The sequence below is a fragment of the Stenella coeruleoalba genome, assembly GCF_951394435.1.
Source record: "Stenella coeruleoalba genome assembly, chromosome: 7".
In the NCBI taxonomy this organism is placed as follows: domain Eukaryota; kingdom Metazoa; phylum Chordata; class Mammalia; order Artiodactyla; family Delphinidae; genus Stenella; species Stenella coeruleoalba.
This window is the reverse complement of record NC_137153.1, coordinates 9327031-9344406: the sequence shown is the minus strand read 5'-3', so window position 1 is coordinate 9344406 and position 17376 is coordinate 9327031. Positions and strand designations below refer to the sequence as shown.

The 17376-nt window shown below is 40.5% G+C and overlaps 1 protein-coding gene across 1 annotated transcript in view; it reads right to left on the bottom strand.

The window, feature by feature from the left end:
* The window catches only part of LOC307189567 (annexin A10-like), a gene marked incomplete at both ends in the record, with an annotated part of 44645 nt that overhangs the window by 15174 nt on the left and 12095 nt on the right, over nt 1-17376 (bottom strand). Inside the window, 2 exons of the mRNA XM_079927750.1 lie at nt 1135-1248; nt 17146-17240. Coding sequence (XP_079783876.1) covers nt 1135-1248; nt 17146-17240 — 209 coding nt within the window. The remainder of the gene's footprint in view (nt 1-1134; nt 1249-17145; nt 17241-17376) is intronic.

The window sequence follows — 17376 nt, the reverse complement described above, 5'->3', positions numbered from 1 at the left end:
CAGAAAGCTTCAGAAATCCTTTCCATCCTATGAGACATCGATACAATGTAACAGTGTCATCTAAACAGTAACATAGGACTTACTTCACATCATTTTGCAAGAGGTAGGGATTGACATTATGCAACACTCAATACTCTGTAATAGGCTATATGGGAAACGAATCTAAAAAAACAAATAAAAGTGGAGTGGATGTATGCACACGTATAACTGAGTCACTTTGCTGTACACCTGAAACTAACACAACAGTTTAAATCAACTATACTCCAATAAAATTTTTTTTAAATAGTAAAAACAAAAATCAATACTTTTGAGATTCATATCTACTCACTGAATTTTAATTGAGTAAATTCCACATATGGAATTGTAAAAAAGAATTAGTTGAAATTCATATTTTACATAAGGCTTATTCTGATCTACAAATATGATGGCCAAGATCCAGATTCCTTAATATTTTTTCCGTTTCCCTTTTCCAGTCACACATTGTTCCCAGACCAGGGTAATCAGGTCATTGGCAGGCATTGTATGGGAATGATTGCAGCAGCTCTGCAGGTGTTTCATATCAGCATTTGGAAAGATGTGAAAAGCCGTTTGGCCTCCATCCCTAGCCAACAAACCTCTAACAAATCTGTAGTTAATTTCTTTCCTGTAAGAAAGAATTGCTCTAATCCTTCAGAAGTAACATTTTGCTACATTTGAGCAATAGTTTTTGTAAAGGATTATTTTAGGGTCGCAAAAATAAAGATGTCATCTATAGTTTGTCTCTGACTCAGCATTACTGCTGACTCATTACTTTATGAGCCCAATTTATACCACAGTGTAAAGAGATTCACATGAATTATCATATTTCCTCTTAATGTATGAAGATAACTTGGGAGACACAGATCCAAACAGCCCCGGAAGCTTTCCTTTTGGCAGATTGCACAGAGCGGGGTTAGTGGGTCTGAGTTTGCACAACAGGAGAATCCACTGATCCCGCCGCTGGGCTCTGGAGGTCCCCCCTTTCCTGACACCCCCCCCCCCAGCATTTCTTTTGTTTCTTCTTTGTGCAGAAGTTCCCTCCCCTCCCTGATCACACATAGCAGCATCATAGGGCAGGGCCCGCACTATGGAAATATTTTCTCATCCGACCTCTACCTTCATGGCGTGCCAGAGCTCGTGGGCATCGTAGGAGGGCGGTGGGTACATGAGGCCCACCATGACTTCCTTGAAGTGATTGGAAAGCTTCTCCTTCAGGTCACTAACCAGGTCCTGTGGAGGGAAAAACAAATACCTTCATTATATCGCTTACCAATTTTATGAGAGAAATGGGATAATTGCAGAAAGTCTTCTAGCACGATTTCCTTTTCCACGTCACTTCACATAATAACTAGTCTGGTTTTAGTTCACACGTGCGTACGTGGATTACACGAGATCGTGGACTTGAGGGTTTGAAAATGACTGATGTGATGACGTCTCTGCATGAAACATCATCTGTATGGATATTCTAGTCACGTAAACACAGAGGGATACTCCTTCCCTAATCCCAACCCGACCCCTCTTCTCATCTCATTATGAAAATAAATAAAATTTGAAACCTGAAAGCATGTTACTTGGGAGTGCTTAGTGTTCTTGTGTGGAATTAATGAAAGAAAGTCCTTAAAGAATATATGCATTTTATTTTATCATTATAGCAATGTCTTTTAGCAAAGAGTTTCTGGTTATACTATTGCCAAAAAGCTTGTATAAATGAATTAGGTAGTCTTAGAACTTTCTTCAAATAGTCACATGAATATACTTACTGAAAATATTGAAAATTAAATGCTTAAAAGGAAAAATAAGTGTGCTGGATTTTTGGCCTTGAAATACAGGTACAAGAGCATGAAACTGATCGCTTTAATGTGACTTTCCTTTTACTCATGTAGAATGGATTGTTTAAAAACATATATGTTCAATTTATTTTTTGTAGGGTTACAAAGATATCTGAAAGATACTTAAAATTTACCATTTCTTGCTAAAATGTATAGTGTATATTCAGTTTTATGTTGAAATACACAATATTTTAGTTCTGACTTGGTTCAATAATATAATTCAATAAGGCATAATAAATAAGCTTTGTTACAATAAAAACGAAATAGTCATAATTTTCATTTTATTTAGTATAATCTGGAAGCACGTTTCCTATACTGTGGGTTTTCTTTTTTAACAAATAAAAGCATCATCCACAAGGTGGTAATTGGTAACAGAGAGAATCTATTGAATTTGCGCCCAGGTCAGTGCAATTTGTTTAATGAGCAGTTAATAGGTGTCTGGAGTTGTGGCAGGTGCTTGGAGTAGATAGATATAAGACTTATAAGATCACTTCCTCATGGAGCTGGTAGTCTAGTTAATTCCCTCATTCACCATGGACTGTTTCTAATCCCTTTACCAAATAGTCCTGACGGTGCTATTAGGAGACAGGTGATAGCAATGGATAAAGCTGACGTGAACATCTGAGCTCGTGAAGGCTTTGTTCTCATGCTTCCATGAGCTCAATACATCTTTTTTGAAGGAAAGATGGCAGTGTATTCAATGAGTGTTTATTTCTCTTTCCCAGACATGGTGGTAGGAGCTGGAGAAAAATAACACAGGGTCTCTGTTTTCAAGAGGACCAACATCCCATAAACCCAGACATAGCGTAAGTAAAAATGTGAGCTAATGTTTTCGAAGGCTCTGATCTTCATTTTTCACTTTATAAGATCCTAAAGCAGTAGTTCAAGAGAGATCTAAGAATTCAGATAAGATATCAGAATGGCCTTACAGGATCAGAGGACACAAGACACAGTTACACAAGGAAGGACAAGTAGCATGGAGATAGGAGTTCAGGTGCCATTTGTGATGGTTGATTTTATGTCAGCTTGGATGGGCCATGGCACCCGGATATTTGGTCAAACGTTCTTCTATATGTTTCTGTGAAGGTATTTAAAAAATTTTTTTTTTAAATTGAAGTATAGCTGATTTACAATGTTGTGTTTGTTACTGCGGTACAGCAAAGTGACTCAGTTATACATGTATATGCATTCTTTTTTCCTATTTTTTTCCATTATGGTTTATCCCAGGATATTGAATATAGTTCCCTGTGCTCTACAGTAGGACCTTGTTGTTTATCCATCATATTTATAATAGTTTGCATCTGCTAACCCCAAACTGCCAGCCCATGCCTCCCCCACCCCCCTCCCACTTGGCAACCACAAGTCTGTTCTCTATGTCTGTGAGTCTGTTTCTGTTTAATAGATAATGTCATTTGTGTTGTATTTTAGATTCCACATATAAATGATATCATATGGTGTCTTTCTCTTTCTGACTTACTTCACTTAGTATGACAATCTCTATCATATCATGTTGCTGCAAATGGCATGATTTCATTCTTTTTTTATGGCTGAGCAGTATTCCATTGTATATATGGACCACATCCTGTGAAGGTATTTTTTAGATGATTAACATTTACATCAGTGGACTTTGAGTAAAGCAGATTACTCTCCACCATGTGGGTGGGTCTCATTCAGTCAGCTGAAGACTTTATAAGAAAAGATTGATTTTCCTTCAAGAATTCTACCAGCAGACGGCCTTTGGAACTGAGCGGCTACCCTCTCTGAGGCTCTAGCCTACCGCAGTCTCTGCTGGCCTGCTGTGTGTATTGGGGCTTGCAGGCCTCTGTAATCACGTGAGCTAATTCCTCAAAATTTCTCTCTCTCTACACATCTGTTGACATCGTTCCCAACAGTGAGGACCTTGCATAGTTGGAACAGCATGTGGTTGAGATGTTTCCTTCAATATGGCTCATAATGTGCCTCTCACAGGTGTTTATTCTCCCACTACAACAAAATTAACTTCAAACTAACAATAAAAATATAGCTGGAGAATCCCAAATGTTTGGAAATTTCAAAATGCACTTTTGTATGATCCAAATCTCAAAGAATATATCACAAGGGAGTTAGAAAATACTTTTAATTTAATGAAGGTGAAAATGCAACATGTCAAAATTTGTGAGATGTGGTGAAGATAGTAATTGAAGATACACTTTTAGCTTTAAATATTTATGTTAGAAGAGAAATATACAGTCAATTACCTAATCTTCCACCTCAAAAAATCTAGAAAAAGGAAGAGTAAATTAAGTCCAGGATAAGAAGGAAGGAAATAAGAATAAGATCAGAAATCAATGAAACTGAAAATTAATAAATACTAGAAAATGTGAATGAAATCAAAATGTAATTTTCTGAAAAGATGAGTAATGTTAATAAAATTCGAATTAGACTGACAAGAAAAAAAATACAAAAATATTGGCAAAGTAAGAGTGACATATACAAATACTACAGACATTAAAGGAAAAAAGAATATTATGAACATATTTATAACACTATATATGTAAGTGAAATATAGCTGATTTACAATGTTGTGTTAGTTTCAAGTGTAGAGCAAAGTGATTCAGTTATACATATATATATATTTTAATTTTTTCCAAATTCTTTTCCCTTATAGGTTATTATAAAATATTGAGTAGCGTTCCCTCTGCTATACAGTAGGTCCTTGTTGTTTATCTATTCTATATATAGTAGTGTGTGTCTGTTAACCCCATACTACTAATTTATCCCTCCCTCTCCAACCTTGGCAATCACAAGTCTATTCTCTGGGCTGTCAGTCTGTTTCTGTTTTGTAAATACGTTCATTTGTGTCATATTTTAGATTCCACATATAAGTGATATCATATGATATTTGTCTTTCTGTTTTACTTCACTTAGTGTAATTATTTCTAGGTCCATCCATGTCGCTGGAAATGGCATTATTTCATTCGTTTTCATGGCTGAGTAATATTCCATTGTATATATGTAGCACATCTTTATCCATTCATCTGTCGATGGACATTTAGGTTACTTCCATGTTTTGGCTATTGTAAATAGTGCTGCAGTGAACATTGGGGTGCATGTATCCTTTTGAATTATGCCATCATCAAAAAGTCTACAAATAATAACTGCTGGAGAGGCTGCTCACCACCTATAGGTTGTGTTTATTGCCTTGCTGGTGCATCCCTAGAAGCTGCCTGTGGCTGCATCACAGAAACAGCCAAGCAGAAGCTAAGGCTTGACTTGCTGGAGAGGGTGTGGAGGAAAGGGAACCCTCCTACACTGTCGGTGGGAATGTAAACTGGTGCAGCCACTATGGAGAACAGTATGGAGGTTCCTTAAAAAACAAAAATAGAGTTACCGTATGACCCAGCAAACCAATTCCTCAGCATAGATCTGCAGAAAACCATAATTCAAAGATACACCACTGTATTTTAAAATTTAGTTGAAATGGTTCGATTCCTTGACAGACACAAATTACCAGAATAAACTCAAGGAGAGTTTGAAACTCAGTCGAAATTTCCTTATATTTATTTTGAAAAACTGGATTCACAATTAACCCACACGCTTAATCTCTAGACCCGGGTGAAATCACTTGATACAATCTATGAAACATTTAAGGTGGAAGTAAAATCCACTCTACACAAAATCTTGTAGAAAGCAGCAGATGAAAGAATACTTCTCAATTTATTTTATGTGACTAATACCAAAAAAAAAAAAAACCCAAAACAAACAAAAAATTAAATCCAGCGCAGTGCCTTAAAGGTTTAAATGCAAACAGACCAATGGAATAGACTTTATGTAGAGAGTAAAGGGTCCTGGCAGCTGCTGGAAAGATAGAAATGTTAGAATTATCATCACTTTTGCGAGACTTCCTCTGACCCTCGGGGAAGCTGATCATTTCTTTGCCACCGCTGCTCCACCCTCGCACTTATTACAGTAGATTTAATGATCATATTATATGCATTTATGTCCCCCCAACGTCTATCAGACACGGACTTTCTCACAAATGTCCCCAAATCCATCATCTCGCTCTGGCACAGTGCTGAGTACTCAGATGTGCAGAGTACGTGGTATATAATGTATAAATGAACATGTGAACAAGTGCGAGAATAAAGGAATAAATGTGGGAGGAGAAAGCCCTGAATTTACTGATTAAATGTAAAAGATAAAGGCAATGGCCTGGGCACTGCAAAATCTTCCATTTGATCTTCAGTCACTTTTTGGGTCCGTATCCCTCCCAAACATTCATAACAGCATCTTCCCTTATTTCACCTGTGATCGCCTTGGGCGCTGACCCTGAACACCTGTGCGGTTTCCACTGCTGATAGGGATCAGCGCGGCCGCTAGATGGCGCGGGGGAGCTTTGCTTTGGAGCGCAGGCGTGCGTGCGTCTGTGCGTGCGCGTATGCGTGTGCGTGCGTGCGTGTGTACATGGCTCTAGCAAACTGATTTCATAAGGTAGCTCGAGGAAGTCAGAGAATTTGGGTGGAACAGGCAGTGCCAGGCGTCTTCCCAACCCGTCGCGCCCAGGCCTGGGGGTGGCGTGTGGTTCCGGTCCTGGCCAAGCATCAGCTGTGAGGTGACAGGTAGGTGCCCTTACTTCTGTGTCTGCTTCCCGTCTGTACAGTGAGAATTCTAACAGCACCCACCTCATAGCATTGGCCTTAACAGAATATATTTAACTCAGGTGGACTTCTTAAAATATTTTCTGGGAGGTATGAGGCACTCAAAATATCTTCCCCCCCCAAATATTAGGTAATTTGCTGCAGATTAAAAATGGCTGATACTAGCTGTTTCCTCTCTCCCCTCTTTCTGTCTCTCTGCACCCCAGAAGTTTGCGTGTTACACTGCATTTCTCACACGTTACCAATATCCATTGTCAGTAAATTCTATGGTCTCTAACTTACATCCAGAAACTGACGATTTTGTCCCACTTTTACCGCCATGACCCTGGCTTCGGCACCGTCGTGGCTCCTTACGACAATGCAGCAGCCTCCGAGTGAGTCCCCTTCTGCCCTTACACCTGTCCTCCCCACACACACCTGACAGGTGCTCCTGGAAGAATGCCGATCAGCTAGTCACTCCTCTGCAGAAACACCCTTTGCCACTCCCAACTCCAAGATGAGTTACAGCTACTTCGGTGCAGCTGAGCTCGGGATAAGCAAACATGCAGGTGTTTTATGCGATGGTCAGCAAGGCGCACGATGTCCCCTTGGCCAATCTGTGCCCTCACCTCCTGCCCCTCCTCTCCCTGCTCCCGACCCGCCTCCACCCCCTGGGCTTCCGGTGGCTCCTGGCACAGCAGACCTGCCCCCTCAGGGCCATTGCTTTCTCCTCCCTGTAGCTTGAATGTTCCTTCTCTAGCCCAGCACGTGGCTCGCCCCTTGGACTTCTTCACAGAGCCTGCCATCGTCAGGCTATTTACAGTTACAGTAAGTCCTCTACATACGAACGTTCACGGTGTGAACTTTCAGAGATGCGAATGTGCCCAGAGAAAGGAGAGAGAGAGAAGAAGTAACTGAAGAACCGAAGAGGTTCACGACGCAGGAAACGGCAAGGGGATTTTCTCTATCTGAGGAGGCACTGTTAGTTTCTGAGGCACAGAACCCGAACGTAGAACGGTACACGAAGGTTGCAGCAGCCGTTCAGAATGCAATCCAGTGCTACCGTGTCATCTATGACGAGAAAAAAAGAGCTACTACCCAGACATCACTGGATCGTTCTTTCAAGAGAGTAGATAGAAGTGAATCCAGCAAGGAACCAGAGCCTGCGCCATCAGCGTCAGGCATGTGTGAAACTGCAGCTCGCCCTCCATCCCCTATTGCTGACGATCCTTCAGCTCTGCCATCTCCCACCGCCTCTCCCCCCTCCAGTCAGTAACTCTTCTTGCCTGTTCCCTCGATACCAGCCCCTGGATGCCAGCTGTTGTACTGGACTACTGTACTTTACAAGGGACTGTACTGTAAGATTAAAAAGCTTTTCTCTATTTTTTGTGTTTCTTTGTTTTTTATGTATTCTTTGTGTGAAGAGTATTATAAACCTATGACAGTACATACTATACAGCCGACTGTGTCAGTGGGGTTCCTAGGCTAACTTTGCTGGACTTACGAACAAATCGGACTTGCGAACGCGCTCTGGGAACGGAACTCGTTCGCACGTGGGGGACTTACTGGCCACTTGGTCCGCCAGCACTCCCTGTCCTTCTCACCAGGCTTCATCTTTTCTCCAGAGCACTAGTCCCTTCTAACAGGACACGTTTCACTTCTGTCTCACCAGGTAAAGACCCTGGCAGGACTTTTGGTCTGTTTTATTCATGGCAGTTTCTCCAGCCGTAGCACGGTGCCAGCTACACAGCATTGGTATAAAATAATGAACGAATGGGTCCACTTGTATTTCCTCAGTTGTTTGTTTGGAGGCATTGGCTGCTCAAGGAAAAACAAGCAACGTTCCCCATCTGCACGCACTTTGATTTCATGGAGGGGCTGGAACTCAGGAATTACAGTGCCCTTGCACTGCAAATGGGCAAAGAGTGCTACAGTGGTTTTTCAGGGCATCACAAGAACATATCACTTTCATTTGCGAAGATACATGTTGAATAATATGTTTAAGTAGCTAAACTTTGCAAGTTCAAAGAGGAGCCTTCAAACACATTCTCTAGTTAGAGTCTTAAATTCTCTCTGGGAGGGATAGAAATAGCTTTGCCAATGCAACCTTTGGAGTGTGCCTTTCCCCAGGCCGACTGCCTCTGCTTTCTTGTTTGCCCTACAGGGACGCTATGGACCTCACAGCTTGGCCCTGCATTAGGCTAATGAGTACATGCTGTTCAAGCTGGGCTGCTCTGAGCTCCTGGGGGCTGCAGGTGGGCCACCCACAGCAATTCCGACAGCTCCATTTAAACAAAGTAACATGGCGGTTCCTTTTCCTTTCTTCTTTTTACCTTTATCTAATTGTGTGCACTCAGGGGCAAGACATAGAAGGATGACTAGCACTCTGTCTGATATGCTCAGGGGAGTAGTTTTATATGCTTTTAACTTGTATGCCTTTTCTGTTATCATAAAAAAAATACTTGCTGTTGAAACACTCTGTGATGTAGGCCTGTACAAAGTGTAACTTAGAAGTTGTCTTCATTCTACCCCCACTGGTATTCATTGTGTAAATACTTGGGCAATTTTATATTATAAAAACACTTGTGCAAGCTGCTTTGTCACTGTGCAGTGATAAGTAAATTTTTTAAAAATGTATTTATTTATATTGAAGTAAGTTGATTTATTATATTGTGTTAGTTTCAAGTATACAGCAAAGTGATTCAGTTATAGGTTACTACAGGATGTTGAATATAGTTCCCTGTGTTATACAGTAAACCCTTGTTGTTTATTTTATATATTCAGCGTGTATCTGTTAATCCCAAACTCCTAATTTATCCCTTTCCCCCACTCCCTTTCCCCTTTGGTAACCATAAGTTTGTTTTCTATTCTGTGAGTCTGTTTCTGTTTTTTATATAGATTCATTTGTACTATTTTTTAGATTCCACATGTAAGTGATATCATATGACATTTGTCTTTCTCTGTCTGACTTAACTTCACTTAGTATGGTCACCTCTAGGTCCATCCATGTTGCTGCAAATGACATTATTTCATTCTTTTTTATGGCTGAGTAATATTCCATTGTATATATGTACCACATCTTCTTTATCCATTCCCCTGTTATTGGAAATTTAGGTTATTTCCATGTCCTGGCTATTGTAAACAGTGCTGCAGTGAACATTGGGGTGCATGTATCTTTTCAAATTAAAGTTTTCATGTTTTCCAGATATATGCCCAGGAATGGGATTGCAGGATTATATGGTAACTCTATTTTTAGTTTTTTGAGGAACCTCCATACTGTTTTCCATAGTGGCTGCAACAATTTACATTCCCTTTTCTCCACACTCTCTCCAGCATTTGTTATTTGTAAATTTTTATTGATGGCTATTCTGACTGGTGTGTGGTGATACCTCATTGTGGTTTTTATTTGCATTTCTCTAATAATTAGTGATGTTGAACATCTTTTCATATACATATCGGCCATTTGTATGTCTTCTTTTGAGAAATGTTTATTTAGGTATTCTGCCTATTTTTTGATTGGGTTGGTTTTTTTTTTTGTTTTGTTTTGATATTGAGCTCTATAAGCTGTTTGTATATTTTGGAAATTAAACCCTTGTCTGTTGCATCCTTTGCAAATATTTTCTCCCAGTCCATAGGTTGTCTTTTTGTTTTGTTTGTGATTTCCTTTGCTGCACAAAAGCTTTTAAGGTTGATTAGGTCCCATTTGTTTATTTTTGCTTTTATTTCTTTGCCTTGGGAGATTGATCTAAGAAAATATTGCTAGGATTTATGTCAGAGAATATTTTGCCTATGTTCTCTTCTAGGAGTGTTATGGTACCATGTCTTATATATAAGCTTTACGCCATTTGGAGTTTATTTTTATGTATGGTGTGAGGGAGTGTTCTAACTTCATTGATTTACATGTGGCTGTCCAGCTTTCCCAACACTACTTGTTAAAGAGACTGTCTTTTCTCCACTGTGTATTCTTGCCTCCTTTGTTGAAGATTAATTGACTGTATGTGTGTGGATTTATTTTGGGGCTCTCTCTTCTGTTCCATTGATTCATATATCTGTTTATGTGCCAGTATCACACTGTCTTGATTACTGTAGCTTTGTAGTATTGTCCAAAGTCTGGGAGGCTTATGCCTCCAGTTTTTTTCTTTTTTCTCAGGATTGCTTTGGCAATTCTGGGTCTTCCGTGGTTCCATATAAATTTTAAGATTATTTGTTCTAATTCTGTGAAAAATGTCATGGGTAATTTGATAGGGATCACATTAAATGATAGGGGAGTATGGCCATTTTTTTTTTTTTTTGCGGTAGCCAGGGCTCTCACTGCTGCAGCCTCTCCCGTTGCGGAGCACAGGCTCCGGACGTGCAGGCTTAGCGGCCATGGCTCACAGGCCCAGCTGCTCCGTGGCATGTGGGATCCTCCCAGACTGGGGCACGAACCCGCGTCCCCTGCATTGGCAGGCAGACCCCCAACCACTGCGCCACCAGGGAAGCCCAAGTATGGCATTTTAACAATATAAATTCTTCCAAGAGCATGGGTTATCTTTCCATTTCTTTGAATCATCTTCAGTTTTCTTTATCAACATTTTATAGTTCTCAACATATAGGTCTTTCACCTCCTTGGTTAGGTTTATGCCTAGGTATCTTCTTTATTTTGAAGCAATTTTAAATGGGATTGATTTTTTAATTTTCTCTTTCTGATATTTCATTGTTAGTGTAAAGAAATGCAGCAGATTTCTGTACATTAATTTTGTATCCTGCTACTTTGCTCAATAGTTTTTGTGCAGGGTCTTTACAGTTTTCTATATATAGTATCATGTCATGTGCATATAATGACAGTTTTACCTCTTCCCTTTGAATTTGGATACTTTTTATTTCTTTTTCTTGTCTGATTGCTGTGGCTAGGACTTCCAATATTATGTTGAATAGAAGTGGTGAGAGTGGGCATCTTTGTCTTGCTTCAGAACTTAGTGGGAAGGTTTTCAGCTTTTCACCACTGATTATTATGTTGGTTGTGGGTTTGTCATAAATGGCTTTTATCATCTTGAGACATGTTCCCTCTATACCCATTTTGGTGAGAGTTTTTAATCACAAATGGATGTTTGATTTTATCAAATGCTTTTTTCTGTGTCTATTGAGACTTTGTCCTTTCTTTTCTTAATGTAGTGCATCACATTGATAGATTTGTATGTGTTGAACCATTGTTGTGACCTTGGAATAAGTCCTACTTGTAATATGCTGTTGGATCCAGTTTGCTAATATTTTTGAGGAATTTTTCATCTATATTCATCAAAGATATTGGCCTGTAATTCTATTTTTTTGTAGTGACTTTGTCTGGTTTTGGTATCAGGGTGATGGTGGCTTCATAGAATGACTTTGGGAGTGTTCCCTCCTCTTCAGTCTTTTGGAAGAGTTTGAGAAGGATAGGTATAAGTTCTTTGTATGTTTGGTAGAATTCCCCAGAGGAGCCATCCAGTCCTGGACTTTTGTTTGCAGGGAGTTTTGTTTTTGTTTTGTTTTTTTTAATTGCAGATTCTATTTCACTTCTAGTATCAGTCTGTTCAAATTATCTGTTTTTTATTGGCTCAATTTTGGCAGGTTATATGTTTTTAGAAACTTGCCTATTTCTTCTAGATTGTCCAATGTGCTGGTATATAACTGTTCAAAGTATTTTCTTACAATTTTTTTTGGTATTTCTGTGGTATCAGTTGATATTTTTCCTCTTTCATTTCTTTCTTTTTTTTTTTTTTTTTTTGCGTTATGCGGGCCTCTCACTGCTGTGGCCTCTCCCGTTGCGGAGCACAGGCTTCGGACGCACAGGCTCGGTGACCATGGCTCATGGGCCTAGCCGCTCCGCGGCATGTGGGATCTTCCCAGACCGGGGCACGAACCCATGTCCCCTGCGTCGGCAGGCGGACTCTCAACCACTGTGCCACCAGGGAAGCCCTCTCCTCTTTCATTTCTTATTTTGTTTATTTGGGTTCTCTCTCTTTTCTTCTTGGTGGGCCTGACTAGAGGTTTGTTGATTTTTTCTTTATCCTTTCAAAAAACCAGTTCTTGGTTTTACTGATTTTTTTTCTATGGATTATCTCTATTTATTTCCTCTCTGATCTTTAATATTTCATTCCTTTTGCTAACTTTGGGTTTTGTTTTTTCTTCTTTTTCTAGTTCTTTTAGGTGATAGGTTAAGTTGTTAATTTAAGATTTTTCTTGTTTCTTGAGGAAGGCCTGTATCACTGTGAACTTCTCTCTTGTAACTGCCTTTGCTGCATCCCATAGGTTTTGTAAGGCTGTGTTTTCATTGCCATTTGTCTCGAGGTATTTTCTGATTTCCTCTTTGATTTCATCATTGACCCATTTGTTTTTCAGTAGCGTGTTGTTTAGTCTCCATGTGATAATTTCCCCATTCTTTCTGTGGTTGATTTCTAGTTTTATGCCGTTGTGGTCAGAAAAGAGGCTTGAAATAATTTCTCTCCTCTTAAATTTCTTGAGGCTTGTTTTGTTCCTAGTATGTGATGTATACTAGAGAATGTGTATTCTGGCATTTTTTTGGATGTAGTGTCCTGTAGGTGTCAATTAAGTTAAACTGTTCCATTGTGTCATTTAGGGTCTCTGTTGCTTTACTGATTTTCTGTCTGGAAGATCTGTCCATTGATGTCAGTGGGGTGTTAAAGTCTCCTACTATATTGTATTTTTGTCAGTTTCTCCCTTCATATCTGTTAGCATTTGTTTTATGTATTTAGGTGCTCCTATATTGGGTGCATATATGTTAATGAGTGGAATATCCTTTTGTATTGATCCTCTTTATCGTTATATAGTGTCCTTCGTTGTCTTTCTTTATGGCCTTTGTTTTAAAGTGTATTTTGTCTGACATGAGTATAGCTACCGCTGCTTTCTTGTCATTTCCATTTGCATGAAATATCTGTTCCGACCCCTCACTTGTAATCTGTGTGACTTGTGCCCTAAAGTGAGTCCTTGTAGGCAGCATATTGTAGGTTCTTGTTTTTATCCAATCTGCTACTCTGTGTCTTTTTAACAGAGCGTTTGGCCTATAGACATTTAAAGTAATTTTTGATAAGTATGTATTTATTGCCATTTCAAACCTTGTTTTCCAGTTGATTTTGTGTTTCTCTTTTGTTCCTTTCTTCTTTTTGTTTTTTCTTTTGCGATTTGATGATTTTCTTTTGTATTATGCTTGAGCTCCTTTCTTTTTGGTTTTTGTGAATCTCTTGTATGTGTTTTATTTGTAATTACCCTGATTTTCAAGTATGTTAACCCTTAACCATATCTAATTGCTTTAGACCGATAGTCATATAAGCTCAAACACATTCTAAAAGGTCTACATTTTCTTACTCGCCTTCCCACATTTTGTAATTTTGACATCCTATTTTTATCTTCATGTTTATTCTTTTGCTGTTAATTGTAGTTACAATCACTTTTACAAAAATTTTTGATTGTTTTTAATCTATGTATTGGCCAATTTAAGTGATTTTCAGTCCTTTTATATATTTGCCTTTCCTGTTACGTTTTTCCTTTTCTTATAGATTGTTGTTTCTTTTCTCTTTTGAGAAAACCTTGCAATATTTCTTTTAGGATAGATTTAACATTGCTATATTCTTTTAGCTTTTTCTTGTCTGAGATTCTTTTTCTTTCTGTTCTAAATGATAATCATGCTGGGTAGAGTATCCAAGTTTGCAGATTTTTGCCTTTCAGGACTTTGAATATATATTGCCACTCCCTCTGGCCTGCAAAGTTTCTGCAGAGAGATCAGCTGATAGCCTTATGGGAGTTCCCTTTGTGTTTCTTTTGCTGCCTTTAGAAGCCTCTCTTTGTCTTTCACTTTTGCCATTTCAATTATGATATTCCTTGGTGTGAGTCTTTTTGCATTCATCTTGTTTGGGACCCTCTGTGCTTCATGTTCCTGGATAGCTGTTTCCTTCTTTAGGTTTGGGAAGTTTTTAGCCATAATTTCTTCAAATACATTTTCAATCCCCTTTCTTCTTTTTTCTCCTTCTGGGATCCCTATTTAGCATAGGTTGGTACACTTTATATTATCCCATAGGTCTCGTATGTTGCTTTTTTTATTTGTCTTTTTGTCTGCTGTTCTGATTGGGTGATTTCCATTATTCTGTCTTCCAGATCACTTATTTGTTCTTCTGCATTATTTAGTCCGCTATTCATTGCTTTTAGCTCAGTTTTTGTCTCAGCAATTGAGCTGTCTAATTTTGACTGGCTCCTTTGTATAGTTTCTAGTTGCTTGTTACAGTGATCTGCGTTTCTATCGAAATTTTTCTTAATTCCTTTAGCATTTGTATTACCTCCTTTTTGAACTTGGGAGCTGTTAGACAGGAGTCAAATATATAATAATACGTATTTATGGAACATGCCTAGAATTGTACCTTACTCAGTAGCTAAGAAAATAATTCCCTCTAATCTTGATTATTCACATTAATAAAAATATAGGAATATCAATGATTAACATACAAGAAATCTATAAAGTCTCCCGCAGAAAGGGAAAGCCAGCAGAAGACACACCTTGTCCAGGTGGAAGAAATCATTCTGAACGTGAGCACTGGGGGAGGTCAAGGGGCCCTCACCAAGGTCAGGCAGGGTGACCTGGGGCAGCCAGAGCAGGGAATGAGGGAGAAGGGAAATGTAGGCAGTTTGTGAATGTTCTTTTTAACTATTGGATTCTAAAGTGATGTTTTTCTTTTTCTCCTTTGTTTTTAGAGGCAGAGTGGAATTCTATAAATGCAGTGCCTGTTCTGTGTCAGACCCAGGCAGGACTCTGGAGGGAAGGATGGCGGCCAGTAACCCGGTCCCTGATTTCCAGGAGGTGATGGTCGAGGGGTCAGGAGGTAAGTAAACCTGAACCCCTGGCGGGGAGGAGGACAGCATGACCCCCTGACCTGGGCGCCTGCAGGAGAGGATGGGGCAGCAGCTGGAGAGGATGTGGTGCAACGGTGTCAGGTGTCAGGGATGCGTGTCTAGGGTGGCCTGGCTGTGCAGGTCTGGGCCCTGGAATACACGGAGGACCAGGCGGGCCAGGCAGCCTGCTGTCAGTTTGCAGACCGCAGGGCCTGCCTTTGATGTGGCGGATGAAGCAGGAGGTGGTGAGCCGGCTTGAGGTGCGGAGCAGAGAGGGGCTGGGGGACTCGGTGAGCCTGTGGGCAGGTGGGTTGAATTCGGTGCCCAGATGGGTATTTGTGAGGGGAATTGAGATTAATGCTCAGGGATTAAAGCAAGAAAGTGGAGTTTTAGATTTGGACTCTTTCTGACTTCAATTTGGGGGGTACGCAGGGGAAGGGCTGGGGGGCAGCAGCTCTGGGGGCGAGGGGCATTTCCACATCCATCTGGGTAACACATGGTGAGGGCCCAAATCAGGACAGTGTGAGCCAGGGACACGGGACAGGAAAAGTGACTCTGAGACCTGGTAACTGATGTCTGACGGGGCATTTCAGAGCAGAGAGGCCCCTATCAGCTCGCCTAAGGGTTCCTAAGTTCCCCGGTGCCCAGGGACCTCAGCACAGGGGATCTGACCACTCTGAGACCTTGGGCGTGTGGTAAGTGCTCTACCCTGGAGGATCCGTTGTTCGATGAGTTGTAAGCACCTCATTTCTGAATTATTTGAATCTGTTTTAGGGTAATTTTGTAGAGAGTGATAAAGTAATGCTGTTACCGAAGTTAACCTGATCTATGAAAAGCACAGATGTATGCAAAGTTTTGGGTTAAAAATTTACTGAAAAATGACCTCTCTTATGGCAGTATGCATATCAAAACAATATTGGATTACTAATGCCGCAACTTGTATAGCTTTTACATGCTCTTTCAAAAGAGAACTAGCACTGGTGTCATTGGAACATAAGAAAAGTAACAGTTTTACCTGGAGAAAAAGCAAAACTGGTTTCCAACTACGGCTTAATTCAGCCAATTTCATGAGCAGCGGTGGCTTTTTGGACTCGTCATTCATTCTAAAGCAGAGGTATACCCTTGTTTTGCGTACTGTAGGTGTTGAGACTGAGGTTTGGAGATGGAGTAAGTTTTTAAGGACTAACGTTACAGAAAAAGATTTATGATGGCGTTTCATGGATAAGGCTCAGTTGACAAAGAAATGGCTGTTGCAGGTCCTTTTGGCCTGAAGAGTTTCTGTTCTGAATCTGTGGTGTAAATGCATAACAAAAGAAAGCTTTAATGCCGCTTGCTTTGAAATTGGGGGCGGTGACTTTAAAGCCCTGTGGGTAGTTTGATTGCCCGAAACTATTTTTAAGCGCAAGGGCAGCTGTGGGAAGGAAAGCTAGTGGGGAATTTGCTTGGGTTGAGAGGTGGGTGAGGACCTCTGGAGAAATGCAGGAAAAGATCTTATTTGGGGGCCTTGGATTTTCAGCCCCTTGTGCACCTTCCCTAGAGCCTGACGCAGGGGTGTTTTCAGCCTAACTGGACCAGTGGTGGTGTCGGGCTACCAGAACTTTCACTTCATGAAGCTGAGCAATTTCTGAGAAAGGGCTGGTGGGATCACAGGCACATTGATGTGTCTCTTTCCGACATCCTGTGCAACACATTTGAGGCAGAAGAACCGTTTCTGATGTTTGGTGAAGTCGGGAGCCTTTGTAATCAGAGGCTGAAAAGGCTAACGGTACCAGTTCTGAGGCTTCTCAGGAATTTCCTTGGAAAGGGGTGGGGAGGGAGTGACTCACCCGGCCGAAGGTGCTCAGGTAGGCCTCCGCGATCACCAGCCTCTGCGCGTTGCAGCGCTGGGTCAGGATGTCGATCAGCAGGTCCTTGTCGCAGCCTGGAAAAGGGGCGTATTTGGAGAGTCGTGAGACTGCTACCCTGCAGGTAGGAAGAACTCAGTGTCCAGGGATCAAAGGCAGCATGCAAGCTTGTCCCCGTGTTGCTTCCAGCAGGCAGGGAACGATTCCAACTCA